Source organism: Eutrema salsugineum, unplaced genomic scaffold (assembly GCF_000478725.1).
Source record: "Eutrema salsugineum unplaced genomic scaffold, Eutsalg1_0 scaffold_14, whole genome shotgun sequence".
Lineage (NCBI taxonomy): Eukaryota > Viridiplantae > Streptophyta > Magnoliopsida > Brassicales > Brassicaceae > Eutrema > Eutrema salsugineum.
The window spans coordinates 2,364,588-2,382,538 of NW_006256877.1; the positions used below are offsets into that span (position 1 = coordinate 2,364,588).

The window sequence follows — 17,951 nt, forward strand, 5'->3', positions numbered from 1 at the left end:
TTTGTTTTATTTTTCCATTATTTTGTTTGCTACTACTGTCTCTTTTTTTATATTTAGTTTTGTTTTTATGTGTTTTAATGTTTTTTTTCTTTGTTTGTTTGTTTGATTATCTCTATCGTCGAGACTAGACTACATGATTCGATAGAAATTTCAAACATCTTGCAAGAAACTGATTAGCAGTTGCTATTAATTTTATAATAGACAAATTTAATTATTATTTTTCTCGAATACTATAGAGGCATATACTTTTTCATTTTACATCCAAATGATGATAATGAGTAAACTATAGTGTCTCTTATATAGTTTTATCTAGTTTTTCAATTTAAATCTCCTAGAACGCAATATATATTTAATTTCTACTATACGATAATCTTATGGCGTGCCTAAAAATTTCAAAGATTTTAAATTAACAAAATGAGGTTTGTGTAACCTTACGGTGCCCCTTCGTCCATGTGTCGATACGTCTCTCGATCCACTATCTAACCGTGGGTTCACCTTCTGACAAAAGCTAGATGGTCATATATTTAAATTAGACTGTGTTTCCTTTAATCATGTTTTTACTCGCATGCACAATATTAAAAATAATGGAGGCTGCATAAAACAAGGAAAAAAAACGATAAGAGGCTGCTAAGTGCTAACAATATCACCACTTAATACATTAAATGCATCGAGATAACTCTTCACATATTAATTGGCTTTGTTGAATTTTTGCTTGTTTTCGTTTTCACATAACAGAAGCGAATTGAATGCTTTGTTAGTAACTGTGAGACTGCGATCGAATTTAGTGTTGAAGGCAACTTGGTGATGAAAAGACAAGAACAATTTTCTAAAATGAAATTTTATGCTTTAAAAATGGTTAATTCAAGATTTTTTTTCTTGTTTTAATAATATAAGTTTATATTACAAGTTAATTGCTACGCTTTGAATGGAAATAATCTCTTGTTCAAATAGATATATTGTCATATTGTCATATTTTACCTAAAAAACATATTGTCATATTGGCTAAAAAGCTCAGAATTACACAGTGACAATGAATTTCATTAAAATTTGATCAGTTTTGTTCTGGAATTATCGATGGGGACAAATGGGGTTGGAATGAGGAAGATGGACCCATTATTTGATTCTTTGGAACCATCGAAATCTTTCTAGTTGCATGCATGCGACGACTAATTATACCTTCTTTTTAATGTTTACAAGTGCCCTTCCCTTACGGATTTGCCTTTGCATTTCACTATCGTCAATGTGTGTGTAATCAATAAGAACCATTTGACTGACTCTTGACACTACTGTCACATGAAGAATTTAGAAGCAAAACTTTAAAAATGACACATAAGCCATTTGCTTAGCTTAACAGGAAAGGAAAGCCAGTAAATAGCCCAAACCAACTCTAAAATACACGACCAATCAAACCAGATGGTTTAAGAGAGAAACATTTATCTGGTATACTCTTACAAAGGCTTCATCAATCGGATTTTTACTACTTTGGGAACCTCAATGTACATTTACTACACACAAAAAAAGAAAAGAATAGAATCGGCACGTGAAAATTATAAGATGATTGTTTCAAAAGTACTCATAATCAAGTTTCTGATTCTTCTAAGGAAGGCCAAGCTAGAAGCAAATGCTTTTGTATATGGATGAGAGTTTTTTGTAGAAGTAAACTTTCCGTCCATTCGAATCAAGAATCGGTCTTTTCTTCAACGATGACTTGTTTTAATATCTTGGGATGTGCTTCATTTGTCACAGGCAAATCCACCAGCGTTTGTGGAGGAGCAAAGTACATATGGAGTGACATTATGCATATGATAATACCCAAGAAAAGCTGCATTGTTTGATTCAGACGACTGTGAGGCAAATACACGAGTATGAGAGCACAAGTTGGTAAATGTAAGAACAAATAAATTTATATCGAACCTGTACTGTCGGTTTGAAACTGAAGAGGTATATAGATGCAACCATAGTAAGCAGCATCGCCATTGATGTTGAATATACCTGTAGAAGAAAATGTTCATCTGAGTATTTTTTTTTTTTACTTTCTTATGTTTGATTACGAAGAAACACAGTCTGATCTTTTACCTTCACGATGTTGTCTGCATACTTCATTAACCACGAGACGAGTAAGCCCGTGGATCCTAGATTCAGAACTACCATCCAAGTAGTGATGCTATACCCATCAAAGATACGTTGCCACCAAGGACCTTTTTCAAACCCGAGTCTGAAATCATCTGCTAAAAGCCGAGCAACGTTGAAAAGTGATCCAAACCTGGTAAGTCAAGAAAAAAAAGAAGAAGAAAGAATATGATGATTGAACCGAAAACCATTGCCCAATGAAAGTAGTAGGACAATAATACTTAAATACGAGTCTTGGCATGAGAAAGTGTTGATGTGAAGAAGAGATACCTACGTATACAACTGCAAGTTTTGCCAGTATAAGCTGTCATTGTTTCTCTTCATCAAAAACTCTGTGTAGATTCCGGCTAGTGCGGACAAACCAGCTGAGAGGATGCCCAACAAATACCCTTGTATTGGTGCTGTGAATAGCGAATCACATGAAGCTTCTCCGCAACCCTTAACCTGAAGCGACAAGAACAAAAAAATGTATATTTGAAATCATTTTGAATTACCAACATAAAACCCAGATTTCTGCTTAACTGCTGAGATGAGCAATATTTTGAGATGCATAAGGTTATAAGCCTATACATAGAATATTTTCCAATAACAGTACTACGTTAAAGAGGAGAATATCAAACGCAATTCAATGAGTAAAAATCACCTGGCTAGTAGTTGTTCCAACAGCTAAAAGACCAATAGCCATCCACTGAAGGTTTGATAATTTCCTCTTCAAAAATAACCTACAACGACAATAAACTACAAATTTCTTACCCCACAGAAAGAAGAGAGAATCCATTGATAGTACAGAGAAAGAAAGCACATGAAGCAGATATACCTAAAGAGTATGCCAGTGGTCACAATCTTCAGATTACCCATTATCTGATAAGTGGATGTGTCCACATAAGTCAGTGTAGCAAACTGCACGTTGTTATGGATCAGATATATAAGAGAAGGAATAACAAATAAGCGAACGCTCTTCCAATCCGTAGTAATCCTTGCAGCTGCTGAGGAAGATGTCCGCATCTCTCTCCAGAGAAACAAACCAGAAATGATCAGCTGCAGAACAAGTTTACAAAAGTAGAAGAAAAAAAATTCTTAGCAGCTAGCTAAGACATTGAAAAACTCCAGTTTTTTATCACGTGAAACGAGCTGAGCATAATGAAAACAACAAAAATACCTTGAAAACTTCGGCAAGAAATGGAACAGTAGCATAATCGTACTTATAACCTCCATCACTTTGAGAAAGAGTTGTTAAAATTCCCTGAGGCAAAAGCTTACACAGTGAGAGATGGTAAAATATATCATCAACTTAGCTATCATAATAGAATTGAATCTCGAACATGAAGACTGATGATCATGACTTGTATAGAGTAATAACTCGAATTTTCTAATAGCTTATCGATGACAACAAATTCTTCACTGAACTTATTATATAGATCGAACAACCACACAACCTCCATTTCTCAACAAAATCACAAGCGTAGAGTGAAATGTTCACAGTATGAACTTAAATAACTCGAATTTTCTAATAGCTTATCGATGACAACAAATTGTTTACTGAACTTTAACATAGATCGAACAATCAAACAATCACACAACCTCCATTTCTCTACAAAATCACAAGCATAGAGTAAAATGTTCACAGTAAGAGCTTAAATAACTAGCCAGAGTAGAAAGAAACTGTGTCCTGAATCGACAGAGAAACAACCATGCACTCGAAATTCACACCAGAATCAACTGGAATATCGAATCTCACACCAGAATCATAACATTGCTCGAAACCCGTGGAAATAGCATAATCAAACTCTAGAACCGACATGGTTCAGATAGATTTGGCGACAACAATGCCAGCGATAGCTCAACTACAGATCCAAGAAGAAACGAATCGAAAACGAATCTCGAAAGCGGACGAAATCAACCAGATTCAATCACAATCAGCGACAGAAAGACGATGCAAAGAAGAAGGGGAAAAAAAAAAGAGGAAATGGAGATTTAGGGCTTGAATTGGAACCTGAGAGCTGGTAAGAACGGTGAGAAGTACAGCAACAAAGTACCACGGAGTAGCCATTCGTGTGTCTTCTTCGTCTTCACTTCATCACACGAGCTCTCTCCTCTGATTTCTCTTCTCTTCTAACTGTATCGTTCACCATCACCGCCGTGAAATTTGTTTTCTTGCCATTAAAAGAAAAAAAATTAAGTTTAGCTTAATACATTGAGATTTGGGCTTTTGGGCTTCAGTAGTTAAAGCCTTTTCATTTTTCTCTCTCGACTCGACGAAAATCCTTCTTCCTTCTTCTCCTCTTCTTCATCAATGGAAGCAGCTCGTAGCCGAATTGACCAGTTTGCGTCTGATTCCATCAATCGAATGCAATTCTCTGCAGAATCAAGCATCTGCAGAAAGCGCTAGTGACGTTGGATTTGCAGACTTAGGCTTTTGATTGTTACAGGTTAGACACACTTTAAACTTGTGTAGAATTAGCTTGAACGGTCAGGCTAAATGTGTGTCCCTTAGGCAGGCATATGCTTTAGCTGGAACTTATCACATTGATATGTTTTTGTGTTGAATCTTGTCTACAATCATATATCGAAAGACTATTAGAAATGTGGAATAGATTGTATCAAAAGCGGAACTTTGGAAATAAGAGTGGAGATTCGGTCTTCTTGTTCTTCTTCTTCTTCCCTAGACCAAGCTTCCTAAGGAGACCGCAACCATTTGTGTGTTTAGTGCTTTCCACATTCTCAGCTTCAGCTTTATTTGTTTGGTAGCTGATGTTGCCTACAGGTTCAGGTTCAGGTCTTCTGTGTGGTCGTTTGTTTTGTCTCCGGTTTTGAAACAGGGCCATTTCTGAACTTGCTCTTCCAAGATCCTTACGCCACACTCCATAATTTTGTGGTTATCTGAGCAGGTGAATTCAAACAGAAACTCGCTTGTATTCACATCCACTTCAGGGCTTCTGTTTTGTTGGTGTGACAAGTCACCACCAAGTATATAGAGATGCTGCGTTCTAGCTTGAGGAGACTGGCCCATATAGTTGAGTTGGTTAATGAGGACACCTTCTTTGCTTATTAGGTAACAAGTTACATGAACAAATGCGTTATCTTTGACTGGCGAAAGCAGGAAGCAAGCCTGAAATCTTGAGGAGCCACTGTAGAAATCCCCTGGAGAGATGGTTATGGAGTTTGCTGCAGCTTTGTGAGTGAACTCTGCAGGGACTTGTTTACCTGGTAAGCATACATATTCGGCAGACCTACAATTTATGATTACTCTTGTTGCTTCGTCATCCAGTTTCAAACAGTTATGAAACATGAGTTCCCTGATTAAATCTGAATCTTGTAAGAGCGTTGAGAACTCGACATTCTCAAGTGAAACACAGTTGTTTGCATGTAGGGACTTGAGGGAACTGGGGAGATGCTCCACTGAAATTAGTTTTCTACAGTTTTCGATGATAAGAGTTCGTAACCGATGGAGACCACTGACGTAATCTGGAATCCTCTCTATACCACTCCCGCTTAGGTCTAGCTTCCTTACAGTTTCCGGAACATGTGTTAATCTCTTAACTTCCCTGCCAACTACATCAAACCTATCAAGCCATTGGGGATGAGTACTTTGTGGCATGCCGTAATCTGGAATCCACTCCATAGCATTACTGTTTAGGTCTAGCTTCCTAACACTTTCTGGATAATAAGGTATACAATTAAGACTACTTTGAAGAAACAGACGATCACCAAATGTTGGACCCCCGACCCAGAGGTTTTGAATGTTCCTAGTAATATCTGGAAAATTTCTCAGATTTGAGGAATATCTCTCCCGAGATGCTGAGTTGGTCTTGGTTGGAACAACTTGTAGCTTATTGCAACCCCACATCCTTACCGTTTTTAGTTTGTATAGATTCGAAATAGAGGAAGGAAACTTCACCAAACTCGTGCATTGGATAAATGTCAGTGTCTTGAGATTAGTTGCTCTGGAAAGATCTGGGATCTCTTTCAAGTTGAAAGAAAAGTTCAGATTTACCTTCTTCAGATTCACAAGGGGCTGCATGTCAAACACCACAACAAATGAGAAATATCAAATGCATGCCAGAGCTGAATCATTACATACATACATCAAATGCCAACCTGGATTCCTCCCCATAGCTTCTCGAGTTTGCTTGATGGCATATTGATCTCCATGAGAAATTCTGGCCGAAATGTTGGAGGAAGACATGTTCCTGGGTATGAATTCCAATGTAGTAACCTAAGATGAGGTAGAAACTCCATGCCTTCTCCTAGTGTGCACAAGCTAACATTTGCATTGAACTCACCCATGTAAACTCTTAAAAACTTGAGATTATGCATTCCTTCAAAGGCTCTCCGACTTATAAACAAGTACTTTGCGGTCTTGGACATATCAAAAGATATGCCTACGACTGATTCAGTACCCTGACATGTATCCAAAATAGGTTTATGAGTTTTGTTATCACAAAAAGGAAAGATGTATCGAGCAAGGAGAACTTACTGTTCCATTTGTCAAAACACTTTGAACATCTTGAGCTTCTACTAAAAACTGACGTTTTCCCGGCTCCTTAGACTGTTTTAAAACTTCTTGTCTACCCAATTGTTGGAGTAGATGATGCATCACTATCTTCCCATCGGTAGAGATATGCACCAGAGATTTTTCGACTAGGATCTTCAGGCCATTTTTGACATCCAAGTTACTGTCATCGAGCATTGATGTTACATGGTCAACATCCTCATTATTGAAGAAGAAGCAAGCTATGTGGAGAAAGATGGATTGATGTTTCGTCAACAATTTATCATATCCCACTCTTAATACGTTCTCAATTTCTCTATCAAGACAAGTTTCAAGCCCAGATAATTGAAGCTCCCACTCGGCTTTGGCTTCGCCACGCAAAGATGAGCCTACAACACGAAGGCCTAATGGAAGATTACCGCAAAGCTTTGCTACTTTCTTTGCAAGCTCCTCAAAGCCATCCGATGGAGAGCTTTTCTTGAAAGCAGATTGACAGAAGATCTCAAGAGCTTCTTTCTTGGATGGAAAATCCACATGGTAGATATCGTTTATATCATGTGCCTTCAAAATCTTTTTATCTTCTGTGGTAACAATGATCCGACTTCCGAAACCAAACCAAGAAGGCTCGCCAGCCAAAACCTTTAGTTTCTCTAGATCATCTACATCATCAAGAATGATAAGCACTCTTTGATCTTTTAGCCATTCTTTTATTGCTCCTAAATGACGTACCCTCATATCCCTTTGGTTCAAAATCTTGGACAGAAGTTGGTTTTGCAAACACAGCTTGGAATCATAATCATCGACACTCGTTATGCTCCTAAAACTTCCCTTGAGGTTCCCCATAAAACATCTAAGTGGAAAATGGGTAGAAAGCTGGTTGTATAAAGCTCTAGCAATGGTAGTCTTACCAATCCCGGCAGGACCCCAAACTCCAATCATCTTCACTTGATCCCACTCGAGGCATAGCAAAGAGTCCAATTTTCTCAAGTGAGCTTCCATGCCCACCATCCCCTCAAAATCCCTCGACAGAGTAACATTCATCAGTTTCTTGGAAACATCTGTAGCAATCTTTTGGATCATCTCTGCTTCATCATCCCTAACAAAAGCAAACCAAAAAAATGGTGTTGGTGAGTTTCAATCTTATATTTCTATGTCAATACGATGAATCATTTACTCACAAAACCATGTTGATGGGACTAGAACTATAGAAAACTCGCGATTGAAAAAGAAGTGATTAAGAAATTGAGCCAAAAAGAAACGACAAACCAAGTTAGACAGTGTTCTCCGGCTATGTTTGCGACATCAGTCAAAGCTCTGCTCCATCTCTGCTTCTCTTCCTCTGTTTTCCCTTGACAAGTTTTCTTGAAAGCGATTCCGAAATCATCGCTCTGTTTCCGAACATGGGACGGATCAACATCATAAAAGACCGTCATCACAGCCTGACCCTGATCTTCTCTGCACTTCAAGATTTCAACCAGTTCATCTAAACACCAGCTGGAAGAAGCATAATTCTTCGATAACACAACGATGGAGACTCTCGATTCTCTAATGGCTTGAACGAGTTCAGGTCCGATCGTGTGGCCTCTCTCGATCCCCTGATCCTTGAAAGCCATGATCCCTTTGCTTTCAAAGTGTTTGTGTAAGTGACTGAGAAATCTTCTACGAACGTCTGGCCCGTGGAAACTCGGAAAGACATGGTATCTCTTTATGTGAGCCGAAGAAGAAGAAGAAGAAGCCATGAGAGAAATAGGGTAAAAGAGAGGTTGAAGAAAGACAAGTCTCTAGCTTGTCTCATCCATTTCTGGACAAGACTAACCGTGAGTGAAAGAAAAGGCGTCAAGTGAAGAGAAACTTGTAAACTTGATATCAAATGCTGATGATTTGTTCGGTTGACTTTATTTTAGTCTTTGCATAATCCTCACTGGACACGAAACTTCCTCAAAGTCGTCATCAATAAATCCAATTAGGTGACACACTGATCCCTTAATAATAATTCATAATCAATTAGTCCTTTAATAAATCTCTCGGACGTGTGGATTTTTTCCACAACGTGAAGGCCATAACATAAATACTATATGCAATATTTAATGGAAAATGTATGTAATATTTTATATCTTGTATATAACGAAACTCGCGGGAACACATCTTATATGGACTCTAGAGAAGGCGGACGTGTTTTCAACGATCAAAATTATTCAAGCCAAACCAACTTTGCCGAATATAAGAACATTTCCAAAGATTTTCCTGCAATTTTATTCTTTTCTTGATTTTCTCGGAAGCAGAAAACAAAAAAAAAAATAGGGATTTTCTTGGCAGCAAGAGAAGAAGAATTAATAATATAAAAAGAGGAAAACAAAATTAGGGATTCTCGTTCTCCTTTGAATCTGCCGGTGAATTGAAGTTGTATTGAGGTGATTATTACCTTTTTATTTTTTTCCCTATTTTGAATTGAGGTTTTCCCTTTCTTTTCAAGTTTTCAAATTAATACCGATTTTGAGATTGTTAATTTTTGGATTATCAGGTTGGAGATTTATTCTTCTGATTTCGGTCCGTGTATGATGTGATTTCATATGATGTGATTTATAGGATCCTTAAAAGAATAAAAGATCTTGATCATTTCAGGTTTAGCCTAACATTGCTTTTACTGGATCTACATATCTAATTGTTTTTTTTTCTTTTCTCATTTTGATCAGTTTTCTGATATTTTTCTCTTGACTTTTTTTTTTTTTTTCCCAGCATTCTTCTCAAGCCTACTGGATTAATTTTTGCTGTTTTTTAAGAGATAAAGAGAAAATTTTCACAACAACATTGTCATTTGTCAATGGAGCAATTCAGACAAATCGGCGAGGTTTTGGGAAGTCTAAATGCACTAATGGTATTACAAGATGATATATTGATCAACCAAAGACAATGTTGCTTGTTGTTAGAGATCTTCAGCTTAGCTTTCAACACTGTGGCAGAAGAGATCAGACAGAATCTGAAGCTTGAAGAGAAGCACACTAAATGGAGAGCCCTTGAACAGCCTCTAAGGGAGCTCTACAGAGTGTTCAAAGAAGGAGAATTGTATGTCAAGCATTGTATGGACAGTAGCGATTGGTGGGGCAAAGTCATAAACCTTCATCAGAACAAAGAATCTGTTGAGTTTCACATACACAACCTCTTCTGTTATTTCCCGGCGGTTGTTGAAGCCATCGAGGCAGCCAGTGAGATTTCTGGTCTTGACCCATCTGAGATGGAGAGAAGGAGAGTTGTGATCTCAAGAAAGTATGACAGAGAGTGGAATGATCCTAAGCTTTTCCAATGGAGGTTTGGGAAACAGTATCTGGTACCTAGGGACATTTGCAGCCGGTTTGAGCATTCTTGGAGAGAAGATAGATGGAATCTTGTGGAGGCATTGCAAGAGAAGAGGAAATCTGACAGCGACGATGTTGGAAAGACCGAGAAGCGTCTAGCTGATCTGCTTCTTAAGAAACTAACCGGTTTGGAACAGTTTAACGGGAAGCTGTTCCCGAGCTCGATCTTGCTTGGCTCCAAAGATTACCAGGTGAGAAAGCGGTTAGTTGCAGATGGACAGTACAAGGAGATTCAATGGTTAGGTGATAGTTTTGCGGTGAGGCATTTTTTCAGCGATCTTGAGCCTCTAAGCTCTGAGATCTCTTCTCTTTTGTCTCTTTGTCATTCCAACATACTTCAGTACCTCTGCGGATTCTATGATGAAGAGAGGAAAGAATGCTTCTTGGTTATGGAGTTGATGCACAAAGATCTGCAGAGCTACATGAAGGAGAATTGTGGACCAAGAAGAAGATATCTGTTCTCGGTTTCCGTAGTGGTTGATATCATGCTGCAGATCGCAAGGGGAATGGAATATCTTCATGGAAACGATATCTTCCATGGAGATTTAAACCCCATGAACGTTCTTTTGAAAGAGAGGAGTCACACAGATGGTTATTTCCATGCAAAAATCTCTGGATTCGGTTTATCTTCTGTCAAGTCTTGCTCCTCTAGTACACGACCAAACACTCCTGATCCTGTGATCTGGTACGCACCTGAGGTTCTAGCAGAGATGGAAACAGGTAAAAATGATCAGAAATCGAAGTTGACACACAAGGCTGATGTGTATAGCTTTGCAATGGTGTGTTTTGAGCTTATAACAGGTAAAGTCCCCTTTGAAGATAGTCACCTTCAAGGTGAGAAAATGGCTATCAACATTAGGATGGGAGAGAGACCACTTTTCCCTTTCCCTTCACCGAAATACCTGGTTAGTCTGATCAAACGGTGTTGGCACTCAGAACCGAGCCAGCGTCCAAACTTCTCTTCGGTTTGCAGGATACTACGCTACATCAAGAAGTTTCTTGTTGTGAATCAAGATCATGGTCACCCTCAGATGCAAACTCCGCTTGTTGATTGTTGGGACTTGGAAGCAAAGTTCTTGAGAAAGTTTCCAGGTGATCACTCATCAGGGTGTCACATAGCATCCGTGACTCAGATCCCTTTCCAGCTATACTCTTACAGAGTTTCAGAAAGAGAGAAGATGAATCCAAAAAACTCAAAAGAAAACGGTAACTCAGAGGCAAGCGAATCTTTAGAAAGCGTTTCAGTGGTTGAAGATCCACCTAGTGCCATGATGATAAGAGATACAAAATCTTTGTGTCTAGATACAATATCTGAATACTCAGATACAAGATCAGTCTACTCAGAAGCTCCCATTAAAAAGGTGTCAACATTAAAGAAAAGCGGCGAATTGGTAAAGCTAAAAAAACCTCCAAGCTTAGGTTAGTCTAGTCTAGTTATTCACCTCTCTCTCTTTTTTTTTTCAAATGATGACTCTACAAATGATTCAAGTTAATATTATATCCATGCAGGTTCAGGAAAGTTGAGATCTACAGGGACATCGCCGGTAAAAGCAAGATCATCACCAAAAGCATCACCGTTGAGTCCATTTGGAAGAAGCATTAAAGCGAGGAAAGATAATCGATTGCCTTTGAGTCCAATGAGTCCTCTAAGCCCAGGGAGACTTAGACAACATACTGGTCATGCTTCAGACTCTGAGCTTACTTAGCTTTTTTCTTCAAAACCAGAGGATTAAGAAGAAGAATAATTAAAACGATCTATGAAAGACATGAAAAAAAAAACCAAAAATAGAGAAAACAATGAGGTAGGGATTTTTGCAAACACTTTTTGTCGGTTAATTTAGAAACTTCTTCTGTGATTTTGTCTTCAAGAGTATAGTTTCCTTTTTTTTTCTTGTAACTTCTGAAAGTTACTTTTCGGGGTAAAATTTTTGGAGTTGGGTTTTAAAATCAAGAACACAGTCTAAGGTTGCAAAAGTTTTTGTTTTGTACAAAACAGAAATTAATCAGCTTTTTGTAAGAGAATGAAATTCAGTTTTTCTATTTTGTTTTTGTTTTTCCACATTTAAGGCAATTAGTGATGTAATTTTCTTCTAATTGTTGGAATTCCCACTTTCCCATTTTTTGGGGAATCGCAATCAGGAAAGGAAATTTTGCTCCCCAAGTGTCCTTGTCCTTGACAGATTATGATTTTCTTTTTGTTCGGCAACAAATCAGTCTAATCTCTAATTCTCTATATATACATATAGAAATTTAGAAACTTATCAAATCAAAACTTCATCAACCTCTAAGATACCAAAACTTTTGTTTCTCTGATCGTTCACGAAAAAAACAAAAAATCATCTGTAAAAGTTTCATCTGGCTACGATGAACGAAGACACGATTCTAGATATTATCTCTCACTGTTCCTCCACAGAGATTGCGAAATTTCGTCTGCTAAACAAAGCCTGCAACAAACGTACCTATGAGTTCTTCTTCATCAATCGTCATCTCCGTGTAACCAACTCTGTTTTCGGCTATTTTATTCAAAGCTACAAACGGTTTAGGTATCGCTCCAGTTTTGTCTCGTGCATTGAAGAAGAAGAAGAAGCTCCTGGAAACAATGGAATCTCGCTTGAGTTTCTTCCTTCGAGAGATGTAAAAATCGAAGCTTGCGATACACATCACGGGATTTTGCTCTGTGTCGATAACGATAAATTTAAAGGAGGTAGAAGAATACCAGATTACATCGTTTGTAAACCAGCTACGAAGCAGTACCGGATCATACCAAACCCAAAAACCCGGTATTTTACTATTGCAACTGGTTTAGTGGTGATTCGGTCGAACCAGTTTCGGTATAAGATCGTTAAGGTTTCCAAACCTATGCCGTGGGAAAGAAGGAAGACGAAGGAGGGTTTCTGTAATCTCAATTGCGAGGTTTTTTGATTCTGATTCGTTTGCATGGAAGCGACTGAATAATTTGGAATTACCGATGGATGAGTTTTTCTGGAGATCTAATTATCAGCCAGTATCTTCTTACGGTTTCTTGCATTGGTTAACTTCGAAAAGCAATGTGATACGGTTTTGTCTGTGAACCGAAACTTGGTCTCTCTTCCCGGTTCCAAAAGATCTAGTGGGCGATGGTTCTCTAGATTTAGTCAGCTATGAAGGAAAGACAGGTGTGATTCGTTCAATTTCGAGAGAAAGAATATGATTTATGGGTTTTGGAAAACAGTTTTGAAAAGTCGTGGGTACATGTGAAGGACGTAAACATTACAGGACTAGAAGACAAATATTTTAATCCTCTATGGTTCCCCAGTAACAATGTCGTATCAGTGGCGAGTTTTTGTCGGGTTTTTGTCGGCTCGTTCTCTACAACATGAATAGCAACAAGTCTCTATGTATGAAGAAGACTCAAGATTCATTGCCTTACTATTTGCCCAGTGATGTTTGTTTCCCTTTCTATTCTAACTACGAGAGAGTTTGTCTCAATGAACGGCTGTGATGAAGCCTAGTCAAAAGGAATTAAAAAGCAAGGAACGAAAAGAATATTAGAGAGTACTTCTAATAATATTTTATGTATATCAGAGAAAAACGTTATTTTCTATTTTTTTCATATGTTCCAATAGATTTATCTTGGTTAAGTTTATGGAAACTCTGAAATAATATTATTACTTTTTATTTTCCATAAGCGTAACATCAGTTGAATTTAGGGTATGGTTTATGGGTTTTGGAGGACAGTTCTGGAAAATGGTTGGTAAATATGTAAAAATAACATCTATAATCATCCTTTTTTTTTATTTCTTAAATCTGAACCTATAATTTCTGTTCCTCAGGCCTTTGCATAATCTTCTTGTTAAAATTAGTATAACAAAGTGTATAGTCATCAGTTTACTAATATTGGCATTCGAATAAATGCCAACATATATTGTATCCGATATCAAAATTTCTGTAATCATTATACTGTAATAAGTATATATATACAGTGTTACCCAAATAGTATATGAAACTAAGTTTTAAAGAACTTAGGTTTAAAGAGACGAAAAGTTAGATTAAAACCCTATATTTATAAAAACAAAACCCTCAACAAGGTATTACAATAACGCAAACAAGAAACAAAAACAAGAAAGCCAAATGATTCTGAATTGAAGATTTTATACAAACATCACAGATGTAGTGATGACGCAGAATTTAGTAAACTAAAGATTAATTGATTGTGCCAGTAGGGTGGTTATATCCTTTGAGGCTTTGACAAAAAAAAAAGGAAAAAAAAAAAAGAGTAGGGTGGTTATATCCTCTAAACAAACGCAATATAGTCGCTTTAATCTAATCACCTGGCTCAAACAGCAACTTAGCTTCATCGCACATTCGCACTCATGACTCATATATAGCTCGGCGTACCTTATAATTAATTTCCTATTTTTTTCTCACTAATTAAGACTAGTTTTCTAATTTATTAATAAAAAATTCACCAATTCAATAACTATTAGACTTTGTCAATTGGAATATTGTACTGTTTATATTATTTTTGTTTGTTGAAATATAAAATTTATTGCTTAACCTGAATAAGTTATCTACAAGCATCAAAGAATGGTAGTAAAATAAAAAGGTGGTTTAAAAATTGTTGATATATTATGTAATATACACTGTGTAACCTACAATTTTTAATGAGCTTTTATATTATTAAGAATATAGTAATTTTCTATTTCTCAATTTATCAATAACTCTCTTTTAATATTATTTTTTAATATCTGATCAGATGTAGTATGTCTCTCATATAAAATCTATCCATTTTGTTTTACAACATCTGAACTGCAATTAGGAAGAGTGAATAAGATCAATATACATGATTGACCAACCTATTAGGTTTATAACAATTACTCATAATTTAAAGGGAAATTACCAAAGAGAAATAGAATTTAAACCAGAAATATATTTTTCATTTAAGTTAAGAGCCACACAAATAATATGTACCGAGAACACAGATTACGTAATTTTCGTTAGTATGACGGCAATTAACTATCGACTATCTTAGTAACATGCTAATTAAATATGATTTTGTGCTAACACGCTAGCATGCTAAGTTAATAAATCCTGCGTGCTAACATACTTTACTAATTATCCTTTTTTAATTTAAGGAAAGAATATTAAATTCAACACAAAAATGGATTTAAAGTACAAAACCAAAACATAAAAATGGATATTAAAAATGGATAAATTGGATATTAGACACTTGTTCCCCAAGTTTCCTTATCATTAATAAATTAGGACTTTTTGGTCGACAATAAATCAGTCTAATTGTAGAAACCTAAAAAATCAAAACTTCATCAACCTCTTAGATACGAAAACCTCTTTTTTAGCTCTGTGATCGTTCCAAAAAAAAAACAATCCTCTGTAAAAAAAATTCTCCATGATGAATTCTCTGGCGACGATGGACGAAAACGTGTTTCTAGATATCATCTCTCATTGTCCCTCGACAGAGATTGCAAAATTCCGTCTGCTAAACAAAGCCTGCAACAAACGAAGTTATGAGTTCTTCTTCGTTAATCGTCATCTCCGTAGAACCAACTCTGTTTTCGGCTATTTTATTCAGAGCTACGAACGGTTTAAGTATCGCTACCGTTTTGTCTCCGGTGTCGAAGAAGAAGCTCCTGAAAACAACGGAATTTCGCTCGAGTTTCTTCCTTCGAAAGATGTAAAGATCGAAGCTTGCGATACACGTAACGGGATTATGCTCTGTGTCGATGATAGTAAATATAAAGGAGGAAGAAGAATACCAGATTACATCGTTTGTAAACCGGCTACGAAGCAGTACCGGATCATACCAAACCCAAAAACCCGGTATTTCACTATTGCAACCGGTTTAGTAGTGATTCAGTCGAACCCGTTTCGGTATAAGATCGTTAGGGTTTCTAATCCAAATGCACACGAGAGAAAGAAGACGAAGGAAGGTTTCTACAATCTCAACTGCGAGGTTTTTGATTCTGACTCGTTTGCGTGGAAGCGATTGAATGATTTGGAATTATCGTGGGGCGAGTTTCTCGGGAGATCAGATAAACCGGTATTGTCGTACGGGTTCTTACATTGGTTAACGACGGAAAATAATGTAATTCGGTTCTGTATGAGAACAGAGAGTTGGTCTCTCTTCCCGGTTCCGGACGGTTTAGCAGAGGATAGGTGTCTAGCTTTGGTCAGCTACGAAGGAAAGCTAGGTCTGTTGATTTCGAGAGATGAAGGAGATGATGATGGTTTATGGGTATTGGAGGGTAGTTTTGGAAAGTCATGGGTAAATGTGAAGGATGTGAAAATTTCAAGGGCACAAGGAAGAAGTTACGTTAAACCCCTATGGTTCCCAAGTAGCGACGTCGTATCAGTGGTGGGTTGTGATCGGCTCGGTTTCTACAACATGAATAGCAAAAAGTCTCGATATTTGCATATGACGACTCAAGGTTTCTTTCGTCCCTATGATCACTTGGCCAAAGATTACTTTATTCCATTCTACTCTAACAAAGACAATGTTGGTTTGAATAATATAAAGATTCATCAGAAACGATCAGACAAAAGAAAAGATAAGAAGAAGAAATCGCAAGACACAATACGTTAAATAATAGAAGAAAACTAGAGAACGATTGTATTCTGGAAATAGTTTTCAACCAGCAAAGATGAGAACGATGGTATTGTCTTACAAGTATTTTAATATTATGTTTTTCTTTAAATTGGCATCTAGTATTTTAGTGTTATCGGATGGTTAAATCGTTATTATTCTTATTATTTTTTAAATATCATAACTCCAATAGATTCATCTTGCTTAAGTAAATTTTAAATAGTGTGTTGAAACTGTATACTAATTTTTTTTACCTTCCTTACTTTCTGCATGCTTTGGAACAACTTGATACATTGTTTCTAAACCAACCACAAGGCAGTACCATACTATACCAGACCCGGAAATTCTACTATTTAATGTAGTATTATGAATTGTAGTATCTGGTTTAATCGTGATCCGGACAAACCTTGGTATAAAGTCGTCAAGCTATCTACGCAATACAAGAAATTCACTGAGGGTTGTTGCTACACACTCATATTCGAGGTTTTTTATTCTGATTCGTTTGCATGGAAACGATGTAAAACTACCAAAATGCGAAATTTATACGGATTTCAAACTTACCGATATAAATAACCGGTTCTTGCAATGGGTAATGACGTCAAACAAGAATGTGTTTCGGTTTTGTATGAAAACCGAAACATGGTCACTCCTCCGCTTCCAAACGATTTAACGAACTCTTGTCCTCTTATTATATTAGCAAATCACGAAGGTAAAGCTAGGCATGCTTATTTGGAAAGCCAAAAGCGGATGTGAGACTTAAAAATGGAATGTAGTTATGGATTTGGAAATTCACTTTTTGGTTCAAGCAATCAAATTTGTTGCTTGGTTAAACTTGGGTTTCATCTTGGGTTAGGCGTATATGCTAAAAACATTACGAAACTAAGAGGAATACATACAAAAATACAACAGAAAATACTTCCTAATTATGGACATCTCTGCACAAAAACCTACTTTGTCCATACATTACATGACCCACATAAACCAAACCAATTTTCTACATTCACCTACCCAAAAACCTACATTAAACCGGCAAGCATATTTTACAAACAAACTCCACCAACTTCTTTAGCCTACAAACCAACTTACTTGCCTTGACTGATTCTGATTCTTTCAGGCTTTTTACTTGCCAGTGGATCGGTTATTGCCTACTGCCAACTTACTTGCCTTGGCTGTTGTGACAGGCCGGACAACTGATGCGGGACGACTTCCAGGAGGAAACAATCTTGGAACATCGGAAGCTTCTGGCCAATCAGAGACTCCTGGAAGTGGATTAAAACCAGCTGCGTAAGCTTGAAGAGAACTTTCTGTACTGTAACAGTCATTTACATACTTCAAATGGTCACTGTTCATCCTCCTGCAAACCGCCAACACATGCGAACAAGGAAACTTGTAAAGC

The 17,951-nt window shown here is 37.0% G+C and overlaps 5 protein-coding genes across 7 annotated transcripts; 3 read left to right on the forward strand and 2 right to left on the reverse strand.

Annotated features, from left to right (window-relative positions):
- Window positions 1-1,396: 1,396 nt before the first annotated feature.
- On the reverse strand, window positions 1,397-4,448 carry LOC18022911 (CMP-sialic acid transporter 1). Of its 2 annotated transcripts, XM_024158802.1 has the most exons (9): window positions 4,324-4,448; window positions 4,124-4,246; window positions 3,290-3,373; window positions 2,948-3,168; window positions 2,774-2,852; window positions 2,405-2,574; window positions 2,077-2,263; window positions 1,915-1,992; window positions 1,397-1,822 (listed from the first exon to the last, which is right to left on the reverse strand). In XM_024158802.1, exons 2-9 carry the CDS (start codon window positions 4,178-4,180, stop codon window positions 1,679-1,681), a joined length of 1,020 nt encoding a protein of 339 aa, XP_024014570.1. In that variant the 5' UTR covers window positions 4,181-4,246; window positions 4,324-4,448; the 3' UTR covers window positions 1,397-1,678. The 2 variants fall into 2 exon arrangements, with proteins under 2 accessions (XP_024014570.1, XP_006405312.1); XM_006405249.2 differs by lacking the exon at window positions 4,324-4,448 and having other exon boundaries at window positions 4,124-4,268.
- A 29-nt stretch (window positions 4,449-4,477) lies between these two features.
- On the reverse strand, window positions 4,478-8,441 carry LOC18022912 (disease resistance protein RML1A). The gene is made up of 4 exons (XM_006405250.2): window positions 7,889-8,441; window positions 6,608-7,718; window positions 6,229-6,531; window positions 4,478-6,145 (listed from the first exon to the last, which is right to left on the reverse strand). The coding sequence occupies exons 1-4, from the start codon at window positions 8,359-8,361 to the stop codon at window positions 4,889-4,891; spliced, it is 3,144 nt and encodes a 1,047-aa protein (XP_006405313.2). The 5' UTR covers window positions 8,362-8,441; the 3' UTR covers window positions 4,478-4,888.
- Window positions 8,442-9,443: 1,002 nt separating this feature from the next.
- On the forward strand, window positions 9,444-11,681 carry LOC18022913 (probable serine/threonine-protein kinase DDB_G0268876). Of its 2 annotated transcripts, none has more exons than XM_006405251.1 (2): window positions 9,444-11,394; window positions 11,485-11,681. In XM_006405251.1, exons 1-2 carry the CDS (start codon window positions 9,444-9,446, stop codon window positions 11,679-11,681), a joined length of 2,148 nt encoding a protein of 715 aa, XP_006405314.1. The 2 variants fall into 2 exon arrangements, with proteins under 2 accessions (XP_006405314.1, XP_024014756.1); XM_024158988.1 differs by having other exon boundaries at window positions 11,491-11,681.
- Window positions 11,682-12,339: 658 nt separating this feature from the next.
- LOC18022914 (F-box protein At5g41720) lies at window positions 12,340-12,897 on the forward strand. The gene has a single exon (XM_024158959.1). The coding sequence runs from the start codon at window positions 12,340-12,342 to the stop codon at window positions 12,895-12,897; it is 558 nt and encodes a 185-aa protein (XP_024014727.1).
- Window positions 12,898-15,361: 2,464 nt separating this feature from the next.
- On the forward strand, window positions 15,362-16,555 carry LOC18022915. Its single transcript, XM_006405253.2, has one exon. The coding sequence runs from the start codon at window positions 15,362-15,364 to the stop codon at window positions 16,553-16,555; it is 1,194 nt and encodes a 397-aa protein (XP_006405316.2).
- The last annotated feature ends 1,396 nt before the right edge of the window (window positions 16,556-17,951 follow it).